Source organism: Hemitrygon akajei, chromosome 8, assembly GCF_048418815.1.
Source record: "Hemitrygon akajei chromosome 8, sHemAka1.3, whole genome shotgun sequence".
NCBI lineage: Eukaryota > Metazoa > Chordata > Chondrichthyes > Myliobatiformes > Dasyatidae > Hemitrygon > Hemitrygon akajei.
Genome location: NC_133131.1, coordinates 118,681,079 through 118,701,467, shown reverse-complemented (window position 1 = coordinate 118,701,467; position 20,389 = coordinate 118,681,079). Strand labels below are relative to the sequence as shown.

Genomic DNA, 20,389 nt, shown 5'->3' with positions numbered 1-20,389 from the left:
CACACTCAGATTGGAGGAACAACACCTTATATTCTGTCTGGGTAGCTTCCAACCTGAACATCGATTTCTCAAACTTCTGGTAATGGCACCCCCCCCCCCCCACTTCACCATTCCCCATCGCCTTGTCCCTCTCTCACCTTATTTCCTTGCCTGCTCATCACCTCCCTCTGGTGCTCCTCCACCCCTTTTCTTTTTTCCATGGCCTTCTGTCCTCTCCTATCAGATTCCCTCTTTCACCAGCCCTGAATCTCTTTCACCAATCAACTTCCTAGCTCTTTACTTCATCCCTCCTCCTCTGGGTTTCACCTATCACCTTGTGTTGCTCTCTCCCCTCCCCCCCCCCCCCCCCCCCACCACCTTTTAAATCTACTCCTCATCATTTTTTCTCCAGTCCTGCTGAAGGGTTTCGGCCTGACACATCAACTGTACTTTCTTCCATAGATGCTGCCTGGCCTGTGCTGCCTGGCCTGCTGAGTTCCTTGAGCATTTTGTATGTGTTGCTCAGACAGTTTAATTTCTTGTTTTATACACCAGGATGCAATGAAATTCCTTGCTCACAGAGCAAACAAAATACATGGTAATAATAAATTCAACACTAAATAGTGCAAATGGTGTATTTCTGTTCCCCTGATGGTAAAGCATGTTTAATAAGACTAATTCTTGTCTTCTTATCTAGATATTTTCAGAATGCTCAGGTGTAGATTTTATCTGTTACATTCTTTAAACTCTCTGGCCTAAAGAGTACTTTATCACAATTTAATTGTATTAAATATGCATTATGTTTCAGCCTAACATTATTTTTTAAATTTTCAGTTGCAGCTTTCCCAAAACAGCATTATCCAGTTTCCCTCTGTACCACTGCATTGTGTCAGTTTTACTGCATTACTCCATTACGGCACTCCTTCAGAAGTTGCCAATTGGTCAAGCACTACATCCACTTAAAACAACAACACAAGCAGAACTTCCACCTGGGCAAGGCTACCACTTGGAAAGACGGGCACTACAATGTTGGGGTTGCAGTGTAAGAGAGTGTTTCAGCAGTCAGAAAGATCTGGACGCGCTAGTGAAATACAATGCTTGCAGGATGCATGCTCTATGTGGAATAGGACCAAGGATATTCTCCCGGGTAACAGCAAGTGCTTCTAGTGGAAGGCTGTTAGAGAGGTCTTTGTCGAGACTATATGACCTGTCTGTTGAGGAACCTTTAGTACAGGCAAATCTCTCTGCCTACCCGTCCTGCTTCTGTGCACAGAAGGAAAAGTAGATCAAACCTTCTCTTCTTGATCATGGAGTTTTGGTGATTTTGAGAAATGCAACCGTAAGTAGCAAACACTGAGATGTGCCAAAGATCAGCCTAGCAACCTGGAAAGATCTTGAGACCAGGAAGCCAAAAATCACCTTGACTTTTTTAGTCAAAGCAGTCTTTTAAGTAGAAGTGCTCATTTAGGCATTCTTAAGAAGTTCTGCTTACATGACAAACATGATTTTTTTTTGGATTGGACCATGGAACTGACCTGAGAAACATTTGCTGAGCTGATGCTTTTATTCGTAGTTCGGAGAAAAAATAAACAAGTTCCTGTCAAACCCTGAAAGACGAACAGAAAAAAATTGAAAAATTGAAATATCAGCCTTCTGAAACCAAGTGTATTTATAATTTTGTAGTTTACAAGAGAAATTTTAATGTGAATAACCCTACCTCAACTGAGCCATCAGTGATGAACAGCCTTTTCTGAGGCATGCTTCTGGATGTGTCAGCACTTAGACGTTTCAAATCTATGTTCTAAAGGGTTAAACAACATATTCTTAAACAAATCAATGTCAATCATTAGAAATGTATAAATTATTTAAGTTCCGTTGAGTATTGTTAATAATCATGGTTTTAGTTGTTTTAAAAAGCTACAGAAAGCTACTAAAAGAATCATTAGGAGGGAAAAGATGAAATATGAAAGCAAGCTAGCAAACAATATCAAGGTGAATAGAAAAAGCTTTTTCAAGTATATAAAAAAAAGAGAGATGAGAGTGGGTATAGGATCACTCGAAAATGAAGCCGGAGAAATAATAACAGGGAACAAGGAGATGGGAGATGAACTACATGAATACTTTCCATCAGTCTTCACTGTGGAAGACATGAGCAGTGTGCCAGGTGTTGAAGGGTAGAAAAGTGAATGAAGGGATAAGGGAAGAGAAGTGAATGAAGTTACGATTACAAGGGAGAAGGTGCTCAAAAAGCTGAAAGACCTAAGGGTACATACATCACTGGACTGGATGAACTGCATCCCCCCCTAGGGTTCTGAAAAAGGTAACATTAGAGATTGTAGTGGTATTAGAAATGATCTTTCAGAAATCATTGGACTCTGGCATGGTGCCAGAGGACTGGAACATTGCAAATGTCATTCCACTCTTTAAGAAAGGAAGAAGGCAGCAAAAAGGAAATTATAGACCAGTTAGCCTGATCTCAGTGGTTGGGAAGATGATAGAGACAATTGCTAGGGATGAGGTGATGGAGTACTTGGTGACACAGGACAAGATAGTACAAAGTCAGCATGGTTTCTTTCAGGGAAAATCCTGGCTGATGAACCTATTGGAAATCTTTGAGGAGATTACAAGTAGGCTAGATAAAGGGGATGCAGTGGATGTTGTATATTTGGACTTTCAGAAAGCCTTTGTCATGGTGCCACACATGAAGCTGCTTACCAAGTTAAGAGCACATGGTATTACAGGAAAGTTACTAACATGGTTAGAGCATTGGCTGATTGGCAGGAGGCAGTGAGTGGGAATGAAAGGGTCCTTTTCTAGTTGGCTGCCAGTGACTAGTGCTGTTCCGCAGGGATCGGTGTTGGGACCGCTTCTTTTTATGCTGTATATCAATGACTTATATGATGGAAAAGATGGCTTTGTTGCCAAGTTTGCAGATGATGTAAAGATTGGCAGAGGGGCAGGCAGTGTTAAGGAAACAGGTAGGATGCAGAAGGACTTAGACAGATTAGGAGAATGGGCAAGAAAGTGGCAGATGAAATACAATGTTGGAAAATGCAAGGTCATGCACTTTGGTAGTTGAAATAAATGTGCAGACTATTTTCTAAATGGGGAGAAAATCCAAAAATCTGAGATGCAAAGGGTCTTGGGAGTCCTTGTGCAGAACACCCTAAAGTTAACTTGCAGATTAACTTAAGGTGGAGATAGATAGATTCTTGATTGGACACAGGATCAAAGGTTGCAGGCAGAAGGCTGGGGTATGGGACTAAGGAGGTGAAAAAAAGATTCAACTATGATGAAATGGCAGAGCAGACTCAATGGGCCCGATGGTCTAATTCTGCTCCTATGCCTTATGGTCTTATGGTCTAATCAAAATCAGTTTAGATAGCTAGAAAGAAATTAAATTGCATTTCCTTTTAAATACACCCTTCAATGAGTTGACTTGTGCTTTAAATAAAATCAATACTATTTGAAATTGAACTATTATATAAAACTTTAATTTTAAGCAAAACAATATTCTGTTAAGCATCCTAGTACTGCAAGGACGGCTGTGAGGATCATTGTGGCCTCTTCTCCACCCATCAGAAATATTTATCATATTTATCAGGAGTGCAGTGTATGCAGGGCTTTAGTATTATCAGTGATCCCTCCCATCCATCCAACAATCTCTTTGACCCCCGACCATTAGGCAGGAGGTAACACAGCATTAAGATAAGAACTGTTAGGATTGGTAACAGCTTCTTCCCCCAGACTGTAAGACTACTGAACTCGCTGCCACCATCCAGGTCTCGTCACGCATGAAGCAACAGTAGCATTATATTGTTTACTGTTTAACTTGTATCATAAATGCACCTTCTTTTTTGTTATGTTTACTTTATGTGTTATGTGTATGAGTTACATGTTCTGTGTTGTGCACCATGATCCAGGAGAAAGTTTGTTTGACAGTATATATGTGTACAATTGAATGACTATAAACTGAACCTGAACTTGAAGTTGATATTGTACCTACATTTAGACATATTCAAACATTTAAATTCTACTAGTAGATACTTACTGCAGCTATTTCTTGGTAATAAAATAATAATTTTTTAGAACCATTTGGTGCAAAGAATTCTTCAATCATGTGATACTAGAAAAGAAAAATATCATAAATGTGAAAACTTTATACTGTGCCTTTATTTACTGTTGTTAATTATTTGTTAGCCATTTTTCCACACAAGGAGTAACAATGAAATTTAAGTATTTAAGATAAAGGAAAAAAACATGCATTCCGCTGCTTTTCATTTACCATATTATCAAAAAAAATAAAACAATGAAATTGCATTTACATATGCCATTTGGCTTTGCAACATTTTAAAAGATTAACTCTAGTAGAAAATAACTTCAGCATTTTCCACGTACGCTTCTAAAGCATGATCAAAAATTCCTAATATTAAATATCAAAATGAAATATTTAAAGTACAAATCCTTAGACATTCAATTACATGACATTGCTAACTGCAGGCCTGTGTGGTTAACAATGGATGTTTCCTAGTGCAGAATACAGCAAAGGTCTTTTCAGATTGTTTCATGCGACCCTACAAATTTGACTAAATGCTTACTGGTATGAATTGTCCTTGCAGGTCAGACAGGAATTCTGCAACAGACATGCATCAAATACCTGAGCACTGTGGGAAATTTGTTCATATTGTCCTCAGGAATGGCTGTAATCAGTCACTATTGAAATAACTAAATTTTAGCATTGCAGTTGGGAGACCCTTATCTGAAATGCTTGGAGCCAGAAGTGTTTTGGATTTTGGATTTTTTCAGATTTTGGAATATATAATAAGATAGCTTGGGATCTCCATCATTTCCAACTCTGAATTTATGTACTCCTGGTATGAAGTTTTTGTCTTACATTTGTTCATCACATTTTTTTCTTAAGAGTAAGTATTATTATATATCATTAAAGTAATGAAAATATAATGTGTGCAAAGTAATGAAAGCAGCACAACAGCATTGGGAGAATACCTGAATCAGCTGTGGTACAACAACAAACAACAGCAAATTTTCAATCTCCACCAATGATGCTGTGTTCTTTTAAGTTTTATGTAAAGTATAATAACAATCAGCATTATAGACTTGTTCTGGTGTTATATTTTCATCAGTGATGATCTTGGCAAATACATCAATGAACTTCTCTGCTTCTTAATGATCAGCAGATGCTTTATCACCACAAATATTTTGAAAATTAATGTTATGCCTTTTCTTAAACTCCTGCAACCAGCCTGCTAAGTATTCACAATTAACTTCAATTTTCAGTTCATCACGAAAGCATGATCAGCATACCATTAAATGGCATATGTTCACTCCAGCACTGACGAATTCATTCTTTCAATACATGCTCTAGATCTTCATTTTTCACTTTATGCATTATTTTTCATTAACTTCAGTTCATTACATATTTGAGGTCACTTCCTAGAAGAGTCTGTGGTGCACAGAGACCTGAGCATCACCTGAGAACCTTCCAAAACATCTTGTGGAATTTTCCATTTGTGACGTCATGTCAGCGCTCAAAAGTATCTGATTTTGGGGGGGTTTTTATTTTGGATTTTTGGATAAGAGATACTCAACCTGTACTTATTAATACTTCACTGGACAGACACCCTTTGAGATTCATCAGTGTTGATTTTCCTGATTTGATTGCCTCTTCCCCAAGCTTTCCAAATGCACCATACCCCATTTATCGTGGCCCTGGCTTCAAGCCCGACACTCCAGCTGGCACTGGAGTTAACATTCTCCCTGGCACCTAGCTATCTATTATGAAAACAGACTCTACAAAAGGCCCAGATAAAAGACCTGTCTCCATTCCCCAACGCAAAATTTTCTTAATCTTCAGACTTTAGCCAACCACACATCCCATCTCCCCATGGTCTGAATTGTGCCCTTAAAGATGGAAATATTCCCCAATTTTCCCATGGCCCAAACACCACCCCAGGCCCTTTTCCACCTATGGCCAACCCCACTCCCAACTATGCCACACCAGGTCCCCAATAATGGCTGAACTGGATCCTCCATGCTCCAACTATCCAGTGAGCAAAATGTAATATGCTTCCTCCTTCTGTTCCTCATACAGCTGAATATCCTCTCAGGGGTCACAATATAATAGCTGAGTCTCCCCATCACACTCTGGTCCTCCAATAGACACATTGACTCATATCCTCACAGGCCCTGTTTTTCAGATGGTTGGTCCAGCTACCCAAGTACAACTTCCTGACAACCCCAAACACCCAATCAATATTTCAAATGTGAATCCTCTCTCTCACACATCTGATCATCGTGGACACTAGTAGTGAGCAAGATTAGTAGTGTGCAGTGATTGTTGGTGTGCAGTGACCACATGACAAGCCTTTCATTAGCAAACATTTGAGTGGGCTGAGCATCTACCTTATTACTCCTGAAATCTTACATTTCTAGCTTGATATAGATTTGTTACTATTGCATCAAAGGAGCTTTAAAATGCAAATTCTATGCCACTAAAATCAGAATGCATACTTTTTCATCTGATATTATGAAATCCTGCACAACTGTTTCTTCCAGACCTGTTCCATCTGCCAATTTAGATATAATATAGTTATGACGTGAATCCATTTGAGACTTTCGTTCTTCCCTTGCTGCTTTGGCTTGTTTTATCATTTCCTTTTTTGCCTCAGTGGAAAGTAGCAAGGTCTTCTTTCCTTGAGTCTGCAATGGGCAATAATAGGTTGAAAATTATACATGTCAATATCAGAGTCATAAAGTTATACAGCATAAAAATGGATTTATCAGTCAACTACCTTATGCCAACCTTTTTTCCCCATCTTCACTACTCCCACTTGTCACACTAGGTCTGTATCCTTCAATGTTTTGCCTGTCCAAATATCACTTACGTAGTGATTATAAATAATTCCACCCTTATAAATAATTCCACCGCCTCCTCTCATAGCAAATTCCAGATATCAAGCATCCCCTGTATAAAAAAAACTCCCATATAAAATCCCCTTTATTATCTACTGAGCACTACATTAACAAATCCATCCATTAAAACAGTAGACAGCAGAAAACATTTATTCATGCATTCAACACTCTTAAGGCAATATTAACAGTGGTCATTTGCAGGTTTTTCAAATGGAGTAACTGCTTCAGACTGAATGTTATGTGAACCTGGTTGAGAAGTGGGCAGTTCCAGGGGGACTGAACTTGACCTGGGCAGGTTTCCCCACTAAATCAAACTTAAGATACATAAAACTGCATTCAGATTAATCAGATAGTATTGCAATCTTGAAAGCCACTTACTGAGACCGATGTTGTTGGAGATGCTGCTGTTCTAGCTTGTCCTAATCCTAAATTCTTCAATCTCGAAGCACCTACACGTCTGTGCCGATTTGATTCTCCAGCTTTGATTTGTTAGAAATAAATATTCAAAACTTATAAACAAAGATGAATAGATAAAAATTTATGAACATACAATGTTTCTTACAAGGTGTCATGAAATATATTGCTATATGTGATATAGGGTCTGGAAGAAATAGTTGCATATTTCATGGGCACTCAAGTAGGCTCCAGTTGTGCCTACCTTTTCATCAGCTACGAGGAATAGAGCGTGTTCCAAAACTATACTGGTAATGCTCCACAATTCTTTCAATCGACACTGACAACTGCATTGATCCTGTTTCCTGCACCCATGCTGAGATTGTCAATTTCATCAGCTTTGCCTCCAACTTCCACTTTGCCCTCAAATTTACTTAGTCCATCTCTGATACCTCTCCTCTCAATCTCTCCATCTTCATCTCTGGAGACAGGTTATCAACTAACACATTTTGCAAACCTATTGACTCTCACAGCTATATTGATTATACCTTTTCCCACCGTATCACCTATAAAATACTACTTCTCTCAGTTCCTCCATCTCTACTGCATCTCTTCTCAGAATAAGACTTTCCATTCTAGAATTCTAGAACATTTCAGAAGTCCTCTTTTTCAAAGAATGGGTTTCTTTTCTACCACCATCAATATTTCCCTCAGCCATATCTCCTCCATTTCTCATACATCTGTCCTCAGCCCATCCTTCTGTTCTCTCAACAGGGATAGGGTTCCCCTGGTCAGTACCTACCACCCCACAAAGCTCCATATCCAGCACACTATTCTCCATAATTTCTGCCATCTCCAACAGGATCTTGTCATCAAGCACATCTTTCCATCTCCACACAACCCCTTGGCTTCCATAGAAATTACTCTCTATGTGACTCCTTTGACCACTTATCCTTTCCTATTGATCTCCCTCCTGGCACTTTTCCCTCCAAGTATGACATGCTACACCTCTCCTAACATCTCCTTCCTGATCGACATTCAGTGCACCAAACAGTCCTTCCCGATGAGACTACACTTCACTTGTGATTCTGTTGCCATAATCTATTGCATACAGTGCTCCCGGTACGGCATACTCTACATCGGTGTGACTGGGGAACCGCTTCACTGAGCACCTTCACTCTGTTCAACACAAATTAACTTCACATTCCCATTATATCATGCTTGTCTATGGCTTCATCTACTACTAGAATGAGGCTAAATTCAGGTTGGAGGAGTAACACAAATTCCATCTGATGACATGTACATTGATTTCTTTAACTTCTGCCAATCACCCCTTCTCCCCCTCCCAACCTTTTTCCATTTCACATTCTAGTTACTCTCTTACCACTTGTCCTCACCTGCTTATTACATTCTTCTAGTTCCCTTCCTCCATGGCCCATAGAGTCATAGAGAAGTATAGCATAGAAACAGGCTCATCAACCCATCTTGTCCATGCCAAAACCATTTCTAGTCCACTGGCCTCTCCTATGAGCTTCCTTCTTCTTCAGCCCTTAACTTTTTCCACTTATCACATCCCAGCTTCATACTTCAAACCCGCCTCCCCTTCCACCTACCTTCCCCCTCACCTGGTCTTACCTATCACCTGCCAGCTTATACTCCTTCCCCTACTCCCACCTTCTTGCTTTGGTTTCTGACCCCTTCCTTTGCAGTCCTGATGAAGGGCCTCAGCTCGAAAGATCAACTCTTTATTCCCCTCCATAAATGTTACCTCACTTGCTGAGTTCCTCAGCATTTTATGTGTGTTGCTCATGAAATATGCCATCAGAATTTAAAATCATTATCCCATTTATTTTATTTAAATTCCTTTTAAAATTATCAATTTTCAATCCATCCTTAGTTTGTAGCTCTGTCACCCAAGGTATAGTTATCTCCTCAAGGCTTTTTTGTCCAATTTGTCTATGCCAATCATGATGCCTATCTATGCTACAGTTTGCATGCATTATGTCCATATCCCCCCACTACTTTCCTATTCAAGGACCTGTCCAATTTCCCTGTAAATCTTGTAACTGGATCTGACTCTACCTCCTGCTCTGGCAGTTCATCCATATAATCACTAAATAACACCTGTCCCTCAGGTCTCCTTTACAATGTCTCTCCTCTAACCTTAAACCCATGTTCTCTGGCTTTAGACTTCCACACACTCCGAAATAGACTATCTTCCCTGTCTATGCCCCTCATTATTTATAAATCTCAGTAAGATCATCTCTTAGCTCCCTGCATTCAAATTTCCATCCAATCTCTCCTTAAAACTAAAGTTCTCCATTCCTGGCAACACTCTTCTGTACTCTTTCTAATGCTACCACATCCTTCTTGCAGAGTGGTGACCAGAACTATACACAATTTTCTAAATGTGGACTGACAGTGATTCATATAGCTGCAAAATAACATCCCAGCCCTATACTCAATGCCTCAACCTATGAAGGAAAAAATGCTGAATACCATATACACTACCTTATACAATACATTAAACTGGGTTACTATTTACAGGGAGCAGTGAACTTGCACCCCAGTTCCCTCTGTGCATCAACAGCACTGAGATCCCTGCCATTTACTACATGTGTCTGTACACTTTTTGACATCCCAATGTGCATTATATGACACTTGTCTGGATTAAGATCCATGTGCAACTGCTCCAACTGATTTTCCAATTTATCAATGTCTATTTGCATCCTTTCATAACTTCTTCATAGCGACTAAAAAATGAAATTTCTGTGCCATCAGCAAACTAACAAATCAATCCATCTATATTCTCATTCAAGCTATTTATATACTGTATATTGACAAGCAACAATGGTTCCAGCAGCAAAATTGCAGAGGTATCTCACATTTGTCTGGATTAAATTACATCTGCCACCACTCCAAAGGTTTCTCTAATATAGTGTGATAGGGATGGAAGAGTAGACTAGGAAATCAGGAAGGCTGTGATCCCTATTTAATGCATTTATGGAGGGGAATAAAGAGTTGATCTTTCGAGCTGAGGCCCTTCATCAGGTCTGCAAAGGAAGGGGTCAGAAACCAAAGTAAGAAGGTGGGAGTAGGAAAAGGAGTATAAGCTGGCAGGTGATAGGTAAGACCAGGTGAGGGGGAGGGTAGGTGGAAGGGGAGGGGGGATTGAAGTATGAAGCTGGGATGTGATAGGTGGAAAAAGTTAAGGGCTGAAGAAGAAGGATGGTAGAACCTTGTTGAAGCTGGAGCTCTCTGCTCTACAGGAGATGTAACACCTATCATTTCACTTCTACCCCTCCCAAGTTAGTACATAGTATAGGGTAGTGCAGAAGGTATTAAGCATATTTTCCTTCCTAAGCTGAGGCATTAAGTACAAGAGTTTGGCCACTATGTTGTACAGAGCATTGATCAGTCCACACTTGGAATACTGTGTACAGTTCTGGCACCATCCTATAGGAAGGATGTGGAAGCGTTAGAAAGAGTGTCCCTTGGAATGGAGAACAATCATCATAATTCCTCATATCATTTCCATTCCAATCTATTAGTCAATGGCTTCCTCCCCTGTTATGCCAGGGCTCAATGCTAGTTTAAAGAACAGTATTCCATCTTCCTTCTGGGTTTTGCGTGGCCTTCCAGATTCAATATTGAATTCTGCTACCTTGATAACCAGATCTGTCTTTTTCAGAACTGGCCATTTCTGCCAGTCATCCATCTGTGCATTTGGTTAAGTTTATTTTCTGTTTCTATAAATATAATCTGTCCTGAACCATAGCTTTGCCATTAGCAACAGATAATACAGACAAAGAAGCTTAACCTCCTCTTTTCTGATACATTTTAATGGGTTCAATGATTAATTTACAACGGTAGCTCAACCGATATTTATGGGAAAATGTTTTTTTGGGTAGTAATTTATCAATGGAAATCTCAGATAGCCAGTTATCTTCCATACTGCAGCAGCTGGTGGTGGATGTCCATCGTATCCGACAACGACAGGAGACCCGTGCGGGACAGTTTTTTAAAGTAGAAAAGCAGTTGCACTGGGGCAGCCAGTACAATGGAAGTTCAGCAAAAGGTCACAGAGCATTTGACAAACTATCACCACATTTCAAGTAAGACGCGGAAAAAGTAACAGAAAATGTGAAAGGTTAGTTTTCCCTCCGTTCAGAAAATATAGGTCTGCTGAGTAATATGACATGCAGAGTACAATACACACTGAGACATAGATCAGGGTATGTATCTCGCACTCATGAATAATGTATTTTCTGTTAACAATTATACCATAATTGGGGTAGCAAGGTAGTGTAGTGATTGACACAACACTTTATAGTATTAGAGATACGGGTTCAATTGCCGCAACTACCTATATGGAGTCTGTACGTTCCTCCCGTCCCGCGATTAAGTGAGTTTCCGCTATCTATTTCCTTTCACAGTCCAAACACGGTACCAAAAATTGTACCGGGAGTAGGTTAAGATTAAATTGGGGCGGAATTGCTGGGTGGCATTGCTCGAAGGGCTGTAAGGGGGCTATTCCGTGCTGTATCTCAATGAATAAAATTATAAACAATTGGCATGAAATTATTAGAAACATACCAATCCAATTTTGTACCCTATGTACCTTATAAACCATGCAGACTTCTACACCCATCTCTAGCCCTTGTTATTTGATACCTGTTTCCTTATTTGTGCATGGTAAGAAAAATTGCTACCCTACAAACTTTTTGAACAACCTACATCCAGAATGATATAGCTCAAAACTCCTAAACCCGTAATTGACCCATTTATTTATTTTGCCAATTCCGTTTTGACCGAATTTTATGCTGAGATGACAGTAAGGCTTATCTTGTTGCCTTTGTCACCATTAACAACTGCTGGTAAGTACGGACTCACATTGGTCTTCAGTGGTCTTTATGGAGATGAGCGGAGGTGAGATCTCCGTGTCAGGTTTAGCTGACGGCGCTTTGTCCACATCTCTTTCTCCTGGTGTGCATTCTGAGGGCTGAATGCTATTGTCGGCGGCGTCCTCATTATCAGCCATTGCTCTCTGCAGCGCCGAATGTCACAGACGAGCCGGACAAAGGCTCTCCAATGGACTGCGGAAACTAACTCCCTCTAACCCGAAGTTCAGCTCCGGTGTATTTGAGCCTTAGAAACGGTCGCACACGAACTGCATCCGGAAAACCTAACTGCAAATGACCCAATTAAAACAAGGAAGGGCTAAATTCAAATCATTCATTGCGGGAAAGGATTTGTTTTCCGGCCTTGAACAGCAGGTTGACTCAGTGTAAGGTAAATCTGGATGCAGGGTTTATGGAATCTTGGTTGCTTAGTAACCGGCAACTCTTGAAGGGAACACGCAGCAAACTTTAGTTTCTTTTCCAGTATCCCAGCAACACTCGTCCAGTCATTGTGCAGAGCTTTCTGTAACACAGAGCAGATATAAGTAAACCTGCCTGCATTTTACTCCCGCAGAGTTTAAGTATAGCATTTACGCTAAATTGTTGATATTCGATATCCACCTTTAGTTTCGTCCCATGTATTACCTGTGAAGACAAGCACGCAAAATTCAGTATTCTCCATTTGAACTTTTCAGTACAACAAACCAATGAAACCACAACTAGCACTTTACTGTCTAGTAAATAGTAGAAATGCAATAGTAATTCTGTGCATATTTTATGTGGTTCCACTTTGCAAAGTTCCCAAACCGGAAAGAAAAGGTGTGATTTTCACTTGTGCAGAAAACTCAGCAGCAGAAGAAATCAAGGTTGACTCCAGTAACTCTCAGATAAACTGGAGGAATGTTACAGTCAGCAGGTCTTTTTTCTTGCATGGTGTCTGAGGGAGAGGTTGTAATCGAGTTAAAAATACTGTTTTGAAAACGAGCAGTAGAGTTATTTCAGCGGTACAGCTCCTTGATTTACAATATTAAAACAGTGTCCATAGTAGTGGGAGTTATCGTGTTTAAAATGTCCACAAAGTTTCCAACACTACAAAACTGACTCCAGAAACTGCTCAATTGACTACAGTCTGTGTTGGGCTGGCATCGCCGTCCTTTATGAATGTAATCTTTCTTGTAAATGGTAAACTCTGACATCGGACTGTGTTTTATAAAGCAAAATGCTCAAATACCAGGCAGCATCTATAAAAATAAAAGCAAAGGTAATTTCATAAAACAAAAGCAGAAAATTCTGGGAAAACTCTGCAGGTCAAGCAATATCTGTGGAAATAGAAATAATTGGTATTTCAGAGAAATTTTTGACAATTTCCAACACATTTGGATTAGAGGTATAGAAGCATTTAAAATGATATAGAAAATTGATACAGCCGTCTGGGAACATTGGACGTTGCAACGTGGTGATTCTCCATCTGTGTGACTAATTGAGCTCAATTCTGTTCTCCGGGTAAAACCAACAACCACCGGCATTTGTAGGCAACCTCCCAACAAAATACTAATGAGGTATATGTCTTTGTAGTTTCTGAGGTTAGACAGCATCAGGTATCTCCAAACTAGCACTGATAGCCCAAAAATAGATAAGACCTGTAAAATAAGAACTAGCCTTTCTGTAGTGTCTTTCTTAATAGTGGAAAGTGAATGGAAGATTTTTGGTGGTGTTGCTCTTAAAACATGATAGTGCAGCAAGTTCCCACAAATAGCGATAAGATAATGTTTTTGTGATGTTGATTGATCATTATTGACCAAACTGTTGAAGCTAGCTTCATGTGTTTTACATCCTGTGAAAGCAAGGATGATGTCGGTGTGGCAAAAGAATTAAAATGATGAAACAAGATCTTCAGCAACTCACAAAGGGCTGGAGGAATGCAGTGGAATGGATGAAAATGGCCAGTTGACACTTTGTTTCAAGCTCACTCGGACTGAAGAAAAAAAGGGGCAGGAATAGTCAGTATAAAAAAAGGTGGAGGGTTGAGCAAGAGCTGCCAGGTGAAGTGTCAAAGGACCGAAGATGACGGAATCAGATAGGAGAGGGCAGTGGAGCATGGAGTAAAAGGAGTGAATGGTGGAAAGGGGAACTAGTGTGAAGAGTATGTGGGTGATGGGCAGATGGAGTATGTTGGGGTGGGGGAGGAGATATAGTGCTGAGCATCAGAAAAAAAGGGAAAAATGTGTAAAGGTGGAGTGGTCACTGTAAGTTTGAAAATTTGATGTTCATGCTGCCAGATTGAAACAGGAATAATACGAGGCGCTGTCCCTCATAGTAGCATTTAGCCTCAATCTGCTGGTGGAGGAGGCTGTGGACAGACATATCAGTGTGGGAATAGTAAGTGGAATTAAAGTGGCTGGCCTGCAGGAAATTGCACCTTTCAGTGGATGGAGCGAAGGTGCTCAGCAAAGTAGATTTGTTAATCGTTGACTTCAGAGTTACCAGGAATCCAAGATATCACTCCCAATGCCCTGTGGTTTTTTTGTAGATGGCACAGTGGCATAGCTAAATGAGCTGCTGCCTCATAATTCTATCTATCCTCTGCTGTCGTCTGTGTGGATCTTGTACATTTTTCCTGTGATCGCATGGGTAATGAGGAGGTGCTCCAGTTTCCTCCAATATCCCGAAGAATGCAGAGCAGCAGGTTAATTGTTCATTCTAAATTACCCAAATATTCACTTGAGTGAGAAAGTCTGGGGAGAATTGAAGGAAATATGGACAGAATAATCTTAATAGTGGATTAATGTAAGTGAGTGTCAGCAAACCTAGAGGAGGCTTGACCCAAATGCAGAGCAGTGAAGACAATTCAGCAGTGAGCAGTCGCTTTAATAATAAACTGCAAAATAACAAGCCACAAGGGGCCATGAAACAAGAGAGAATGGTACTTCAAATGACAAGGCGACAAGGTAACCGTAGCAGCTGGTTGAAGCTGACTGGTTCAAACTAGGACTGTTGAAAATAGCTGGCTACAGGTGATGAGTTGGAAATGAGTGGCAGGTTTCTCCTCTAAGCTGGGTGGAGACTGGGAGATGCCTGTGTCATAAGGTGGGCATTGAGAGCTGACCCAAATGCAAGACACAGACACTGAAGTACCAGGGACAGGACTAGCTGTGTCAAGAAAGCAAGGGAAGTGGGGAAGAAACGATGCTGGACAAGACACAAGCCCTGGACAAGACTAGGATACAGGGCCTGGGCTAGGACTAGACTAGGAAAGCAGGACCTGAACAAGGAACTAGAAACTTAGAATCTGGCCAAGGACTCCCGAGTCAGAGACTGGACAGGGACCCGAAACCTAGGTCTTTACTCGGGCTCGGACTCCGGATCTAGGCAAGGACAAGATGTGGCAAGGCAACAGGACTGGACGTGGGGGCAGGACGCAGGACTCCTGGGCTGGATGAGGACATGAAGCTCAAACTCGGACTTGGGAGACAGGAACACGGAACACAGAGCCTTGGTCTTGGGAGACAGGAACGCAGGACACTGAGCCGGGACACCTCCTTGGGAACAGGATGTAGGGCTGGGACTAATACACAGAAAGCTGAACACGACAAAACAGTTCCCAACACAAGGTAGTGGCAAATGGCCAGACCTACCTAGTGAAGGTGAGGACACAAAGAGACAGTTACAAACAATGAAAGACAGTTCCTTATCTGGACACAGCAAAGCTCCGGTCTAGCTCCGGCAGTAGAACTTGACGGTGAGAATAGGAGAGGACGCAGGCGAGGCTCCAGGCGCAAGGTAGCAGGCAAGGCTACAGCCAAGGGCTACAGAAAGAAGGAGAAAGGAGGGGAACAGTCCAGCCTCAGGGTAACAGCAAAGATAGCCTGGTTAAGCCAACGGAGGCAAGGACAGGAAGGGACAGATCCAACCGCAGGATAACTGCAAAGACGGCCTGACTTACCCCACAGAGGCGAGGATGGGATACTGACGAGACGAACCAGCACCTACACTCGAACCCAGCGCCACTTATATTCCCAGCCCCAAGACGAGCATCAGGTGCCTATGATTAAGCCCAACTGAAACAAGAGACAGCTGGAAGACCCAGAGTCCGGAGTGCACAGGTCGGACTGTAAACCGGAACGCAGACTTCATGGACTGGACCAGGACAGCCTGCTTGTACAGGCCTGACCTCATCCCCTACAGCCAGCCCTTGATGGACCAGGGCAATCCAGATGGGTCTGGAGGAACTCCTCAATGAATGAAGGATCCAAGATATCAAGGTATCTCCTCCAGATCGTACCTTTCCCATCCATGATGATGTGAATGTAGCAACTGGCAAACCATGTACACGGACTACTTTCCACTATCCTATGTTCCGGAGATTCAGGTTCGGGTGGGTTGAGTGGCCCATGGATTATGGGCTTAATCCAGGACATATTGAAGGTAGATGTGATGCTGAGGGATGCTGGCAGCTGCAGATAGCAAGTGATTGGACTGAAGTGATGGGTAACTATGAAAGGACAAATGAACTGGCGTGAGAACTTGTGGGAGTCAGTGCACAGGGAATCTCAAATGGACAGCCAAACATAGTCTCCAGTCCGGAGTAGACTTGCTAAGCACTGAAGGCAGGTAGCCTGGTGGTAGTAGGCTCAGTCGACAGCTAGAATGGCCTCTATGCTCTCTTCTAAGCATACAGGCATTGGTTAACTAGGGCCCTAGCAGGCAGGACCTCCACCATTGGCTCCTCTGTGGGAAACAACAGGAATTAGTAGCCATGAAGCACTTCAAAGGGTGACATTCCCATTACAGAGGAGGTGATAGATTGTGGGACAGCTCAGCCCAGAGCAGATACTTCTTCCATGTGGAAGGGTTAGAGCTGGCAAAGCATCGCAGAAACTTCTCCACTTGCAGAATGGCTCTTTCTGATTGTCCATTGGACCGGGGAATGCAATCAGAGGGCAAACTCATTGTGGTGTGGAGTATCAAATAGATAGCTCACCAGAAATGGGAGAAAAATTTTGGGCCCTATATGACACAATGTCTGAGGGAAGCTATGATGGCGAATAACATGTTGAGGCACCAGAACTGCCAACATAGTGGCTGACTGAAGTTTGGAAAGAGCAATGAAGTGCGTGGTTTTGGAGAACTGGTTCACCTTTGTCATGGTCCCAATGGAAGGTGGCAAACCTGTGATGAAATCCATGGTGATGTGGGGCCATGAGCTTCGAGGGACCAGCAGGGACCATAAGGAGCCCAGAGGGTCACTGGTCGGAGGGATTGGACTGGCCACATTGAGAGCAAGCAGCGATGAACTGACATACATCTGTGATCATGCTGGGCTACCAATACTGGTGCTGCAGAAAATCCGGAGTCCATCGTGTGCCTGGATGACCAGAGAGGGATGAGTAGTTGGCCCTCTTGAGTGCCTCAGAACACATGGCCATCGGCACATACATGTGATTGTCGGGTGTGTCAGCCAGAGCAGGCTCATACTGTATGGCCTTGCGGATCTGGCTCACAAGGTCCCAAACAATCAGGAGGATGGGCTAAGAGTTGATCTCCATTTCAACTGGGTCAAACTATCATGACAGAGCATCCACCTCAGTGTTAAAAACACGAAAAAATCTGCAGATGCTGGAAATACAAAGCAGCACACACACAGTGCTGGAGGTACTCAGCAGGCCCGACAGCATCCATAGAAAAGAGTACACAGTCGACAATTTGGGCTAAGACCCTTCATCAGAACTGGAAAGGAACAGGAGAAGTCAGAGTAAGAAGGTGGGAGGAGAGGAGGAAGAAGTATAAGGTGGCACGTCATAGGTGAAACCGGGAGAGGGTGAGGTAGTGAAGTAAAGTGCTGAGAAGTTGATTGGTGAAAGAGATAAAGAGCTGCAGAAGGGGGAAATTGATAGGAGAAGACTGAAGACCATGGAAGAAAGGGAAGGGAAGGGAGCACCATAAGGGGCAGGTAAAGACATAAGGTGAGAGAGGGAAACAGGAATGGGCAATGGTGAATTTGGTAGGGGCAATTACTAGGAGTTCAAGAAATTGATTTTCCTACTATCAGGCTGGATGTTGCCTGAATGTGGCCTCATCGTGGCAGTAGAGTTCTTGGAACCAAGTTGCTAGGAGATGGAGAAGTTGAATTGCTCGAAGAAAAGGGGCCCAGTGAGTCTGAAGTAAGTTGAATTGGTGGGTTAGTTGAATGGATATGAGGTTCTGGTGATCAGTCCAGATCAGGAAGTGCTCAGTGCTCCCCATCAGCCAATGTCTCTATTCCTGGAAGGCCCATTTGATGGCGAGTGTCTCTGTCTTCTACTCCATAATGGCACTATGTAGAGCTGAAATTGCACAAGAAGAGAGCACAGGGTCTGTCTTCTCGTTTTTGAGGTGATTGCTAGAGAATTGATTGGACATGACAGATGTCATCTTGGGAGTCCTTGAAAAAGATAAGAATGTCATCAAGGTAGACAAACACAAAACTGTGTAGCATGTGTCAGAAGATCTTATTAATGAAGGATTCAAAAACGGCTGTACTGCTGGAAAGTCTGAAAGGCATCACTAAGTATTCTAGTGGCCAGTGGGTGTTAAGAATACCATTTTCCACTCATTCTCCTACTGAATGTGGATCAGATTGTGCATGCTTGTAGATCAAGTTTGGTAAAAATCTGGTCCCCGTGGAGTGTTGTGAATGTGCTAACCACCAAGGGTCGAGGGTTAATGGTTCTTAATAATGATTTTGTTAGTTCACAGTAGTCAGTGCAGGGAAAAAGAACCTCATGTGCTTTCTTGACAAGAAGAATCCTGCATCGGCTGGGAACTGGGATGTTTGAATGAAGCCATGCTGTCGTGCTTCAGCAATCTCATTCATGGTTTGAGTCTCAGGAGAGGGAGAATAGCTGACCTCGTGGAGGTTGCTATCCATCAGTGGCTGTGATGCAGAAAGGGTGAAAGAGAGGGCTAGTAGGGAGTCAAAGCAGCACATACAGAGTCTGGTCCAGAAAGTTAACTGCTGTACCAGACTCCACCAGAGCCCCCAGTAGGGTGTAGAGCATCATGGGCAGATACACTTATCTGTGATAAGATCTGGAGCTGAGTAATTCTGACAAAAACGAACATGGGCATTGTTGAGCAGAGCAGAGCAGAGTACAAGAGTGTAAGAGCAGCTTGATAGCACTTTTGATGAAACCTCCCATCATCTTATTGACAATTAAGAGCAGACTGATCAGACAATAACTAGCTAGAATTTTTGCATAACTGAGCAATATTATATGCCGTTGGGCACATGTATGTGTTATAAATGTGCAATGACAACTTATGTATAGGTGCATCTAGTTGTCAAGTGCAAGTCCCAGCCAAGGTGGTGCTGAACTGTGCTCTTTGCAAAGGTCGTGGATCAGACTTAGTTGTTTTTTAGATCTGTAGGGATGGTTTTGGCAACAGCGCAAATGTTAAGGGGCAGCTTATGGTCTAGGGGCAGGGATGAGGGAAGCTAGAGGACCAAGGCAGGAGCTGGAGTCCAGGTCAAAGCAAACTGCAGTAGAGGCTAGTGATACCGGTGATGGATGCTGGACTGCAAGCCCCAGGATCAAAGTTCATGTGGTCAAAGCCTGAAGGCTGAGGCCCAACGTTGGCATGTCTGTAAGTCAGAGGCCCAATGTTTACAGATCTGAGACCCGCAGGTCTGAGCAGGAGACCCGGATTGGAATCCCATGCTAGTCCAGAGTTCGAGACCAAACCATGATCAGCAAATCCTCGGGTTGATAGCAAAAATCAAATCTTGAAGTTAAAAGACCGAAGTACATACATATCATTCTCAACCATTTCTGGATAACACATGGAGTATATCAAATTGCATTAGCTTTAATGATGGTGGAGAAGCTACGATGAATCATCCACTTAGTACTTTTGGCCTAGGCTTTAGCACTTAAAAATAGGCTCCACAATCCTTGAGGATACAAAATATACTTATAGATTCCTTCTCTTGTGATTTGCTTAATTATCCACCACCTTTCATGGTCCTGCCTTTGACGAGGTAGGACTGTAGGCTTTGATTTGATCTGTTGATTGCTAGATTGCTTAGCTGTGATTATTGGAAATTGCTCCCTTTCTCCTGGAACCATCCTATACAACTATAAATAATGCAATGCTTGTCCTTTCTCTTTCCAGCTTTCCAGCAATTTACTGCTTTGAGTACTCAC

General features: G+C 42.1%; 1 protein-coding gene across 1 annotated transcript in view; it reads right to left on the bottom strand.

The window, feature by feature from the left end:
* The window catches only part of dnah5l (dynein, axonemal, heavy chain 5 like), a gene marked incomplete at its 5' end in the record, with an annotated part of 260,289 nt that extends 247,922 nt beyond the window's left edge, over nucleotides 1-12,367 (bottom strand). The window contains 6 exons of the mRNA XM_073055303.1: nucleotides 1,515-1,586; nucleotides 1,697-1,780; nucleotides 4,031-4,105; nucleotides 6,511-6,699; nucleotides 7,291-7,391; nucleotides 12,199-12,367. Coding sequence (XP_072911404.1) covers nucleotides 1,515-1,586; nucleotides 1,697-1,780; nucleotides 4,031-4,105; nucleotides 6,511-6,699; nucleotides 7,291-7,391; nucleotides 12,199-12,367 — 690 coding nt within the window. The remainder of the gene's footprint in view (nucleotides 1-1,514; nucleotides 1,587-1,696; nucleotides 1,781-4,030; nucleotides 4,106-6,510; nucleotides 6,700-7,290; nucleotides 7,392-12,198) is intronic.
* Nucleotides 12,368-20,389: the final 8,022 nt, after the last annotated feature.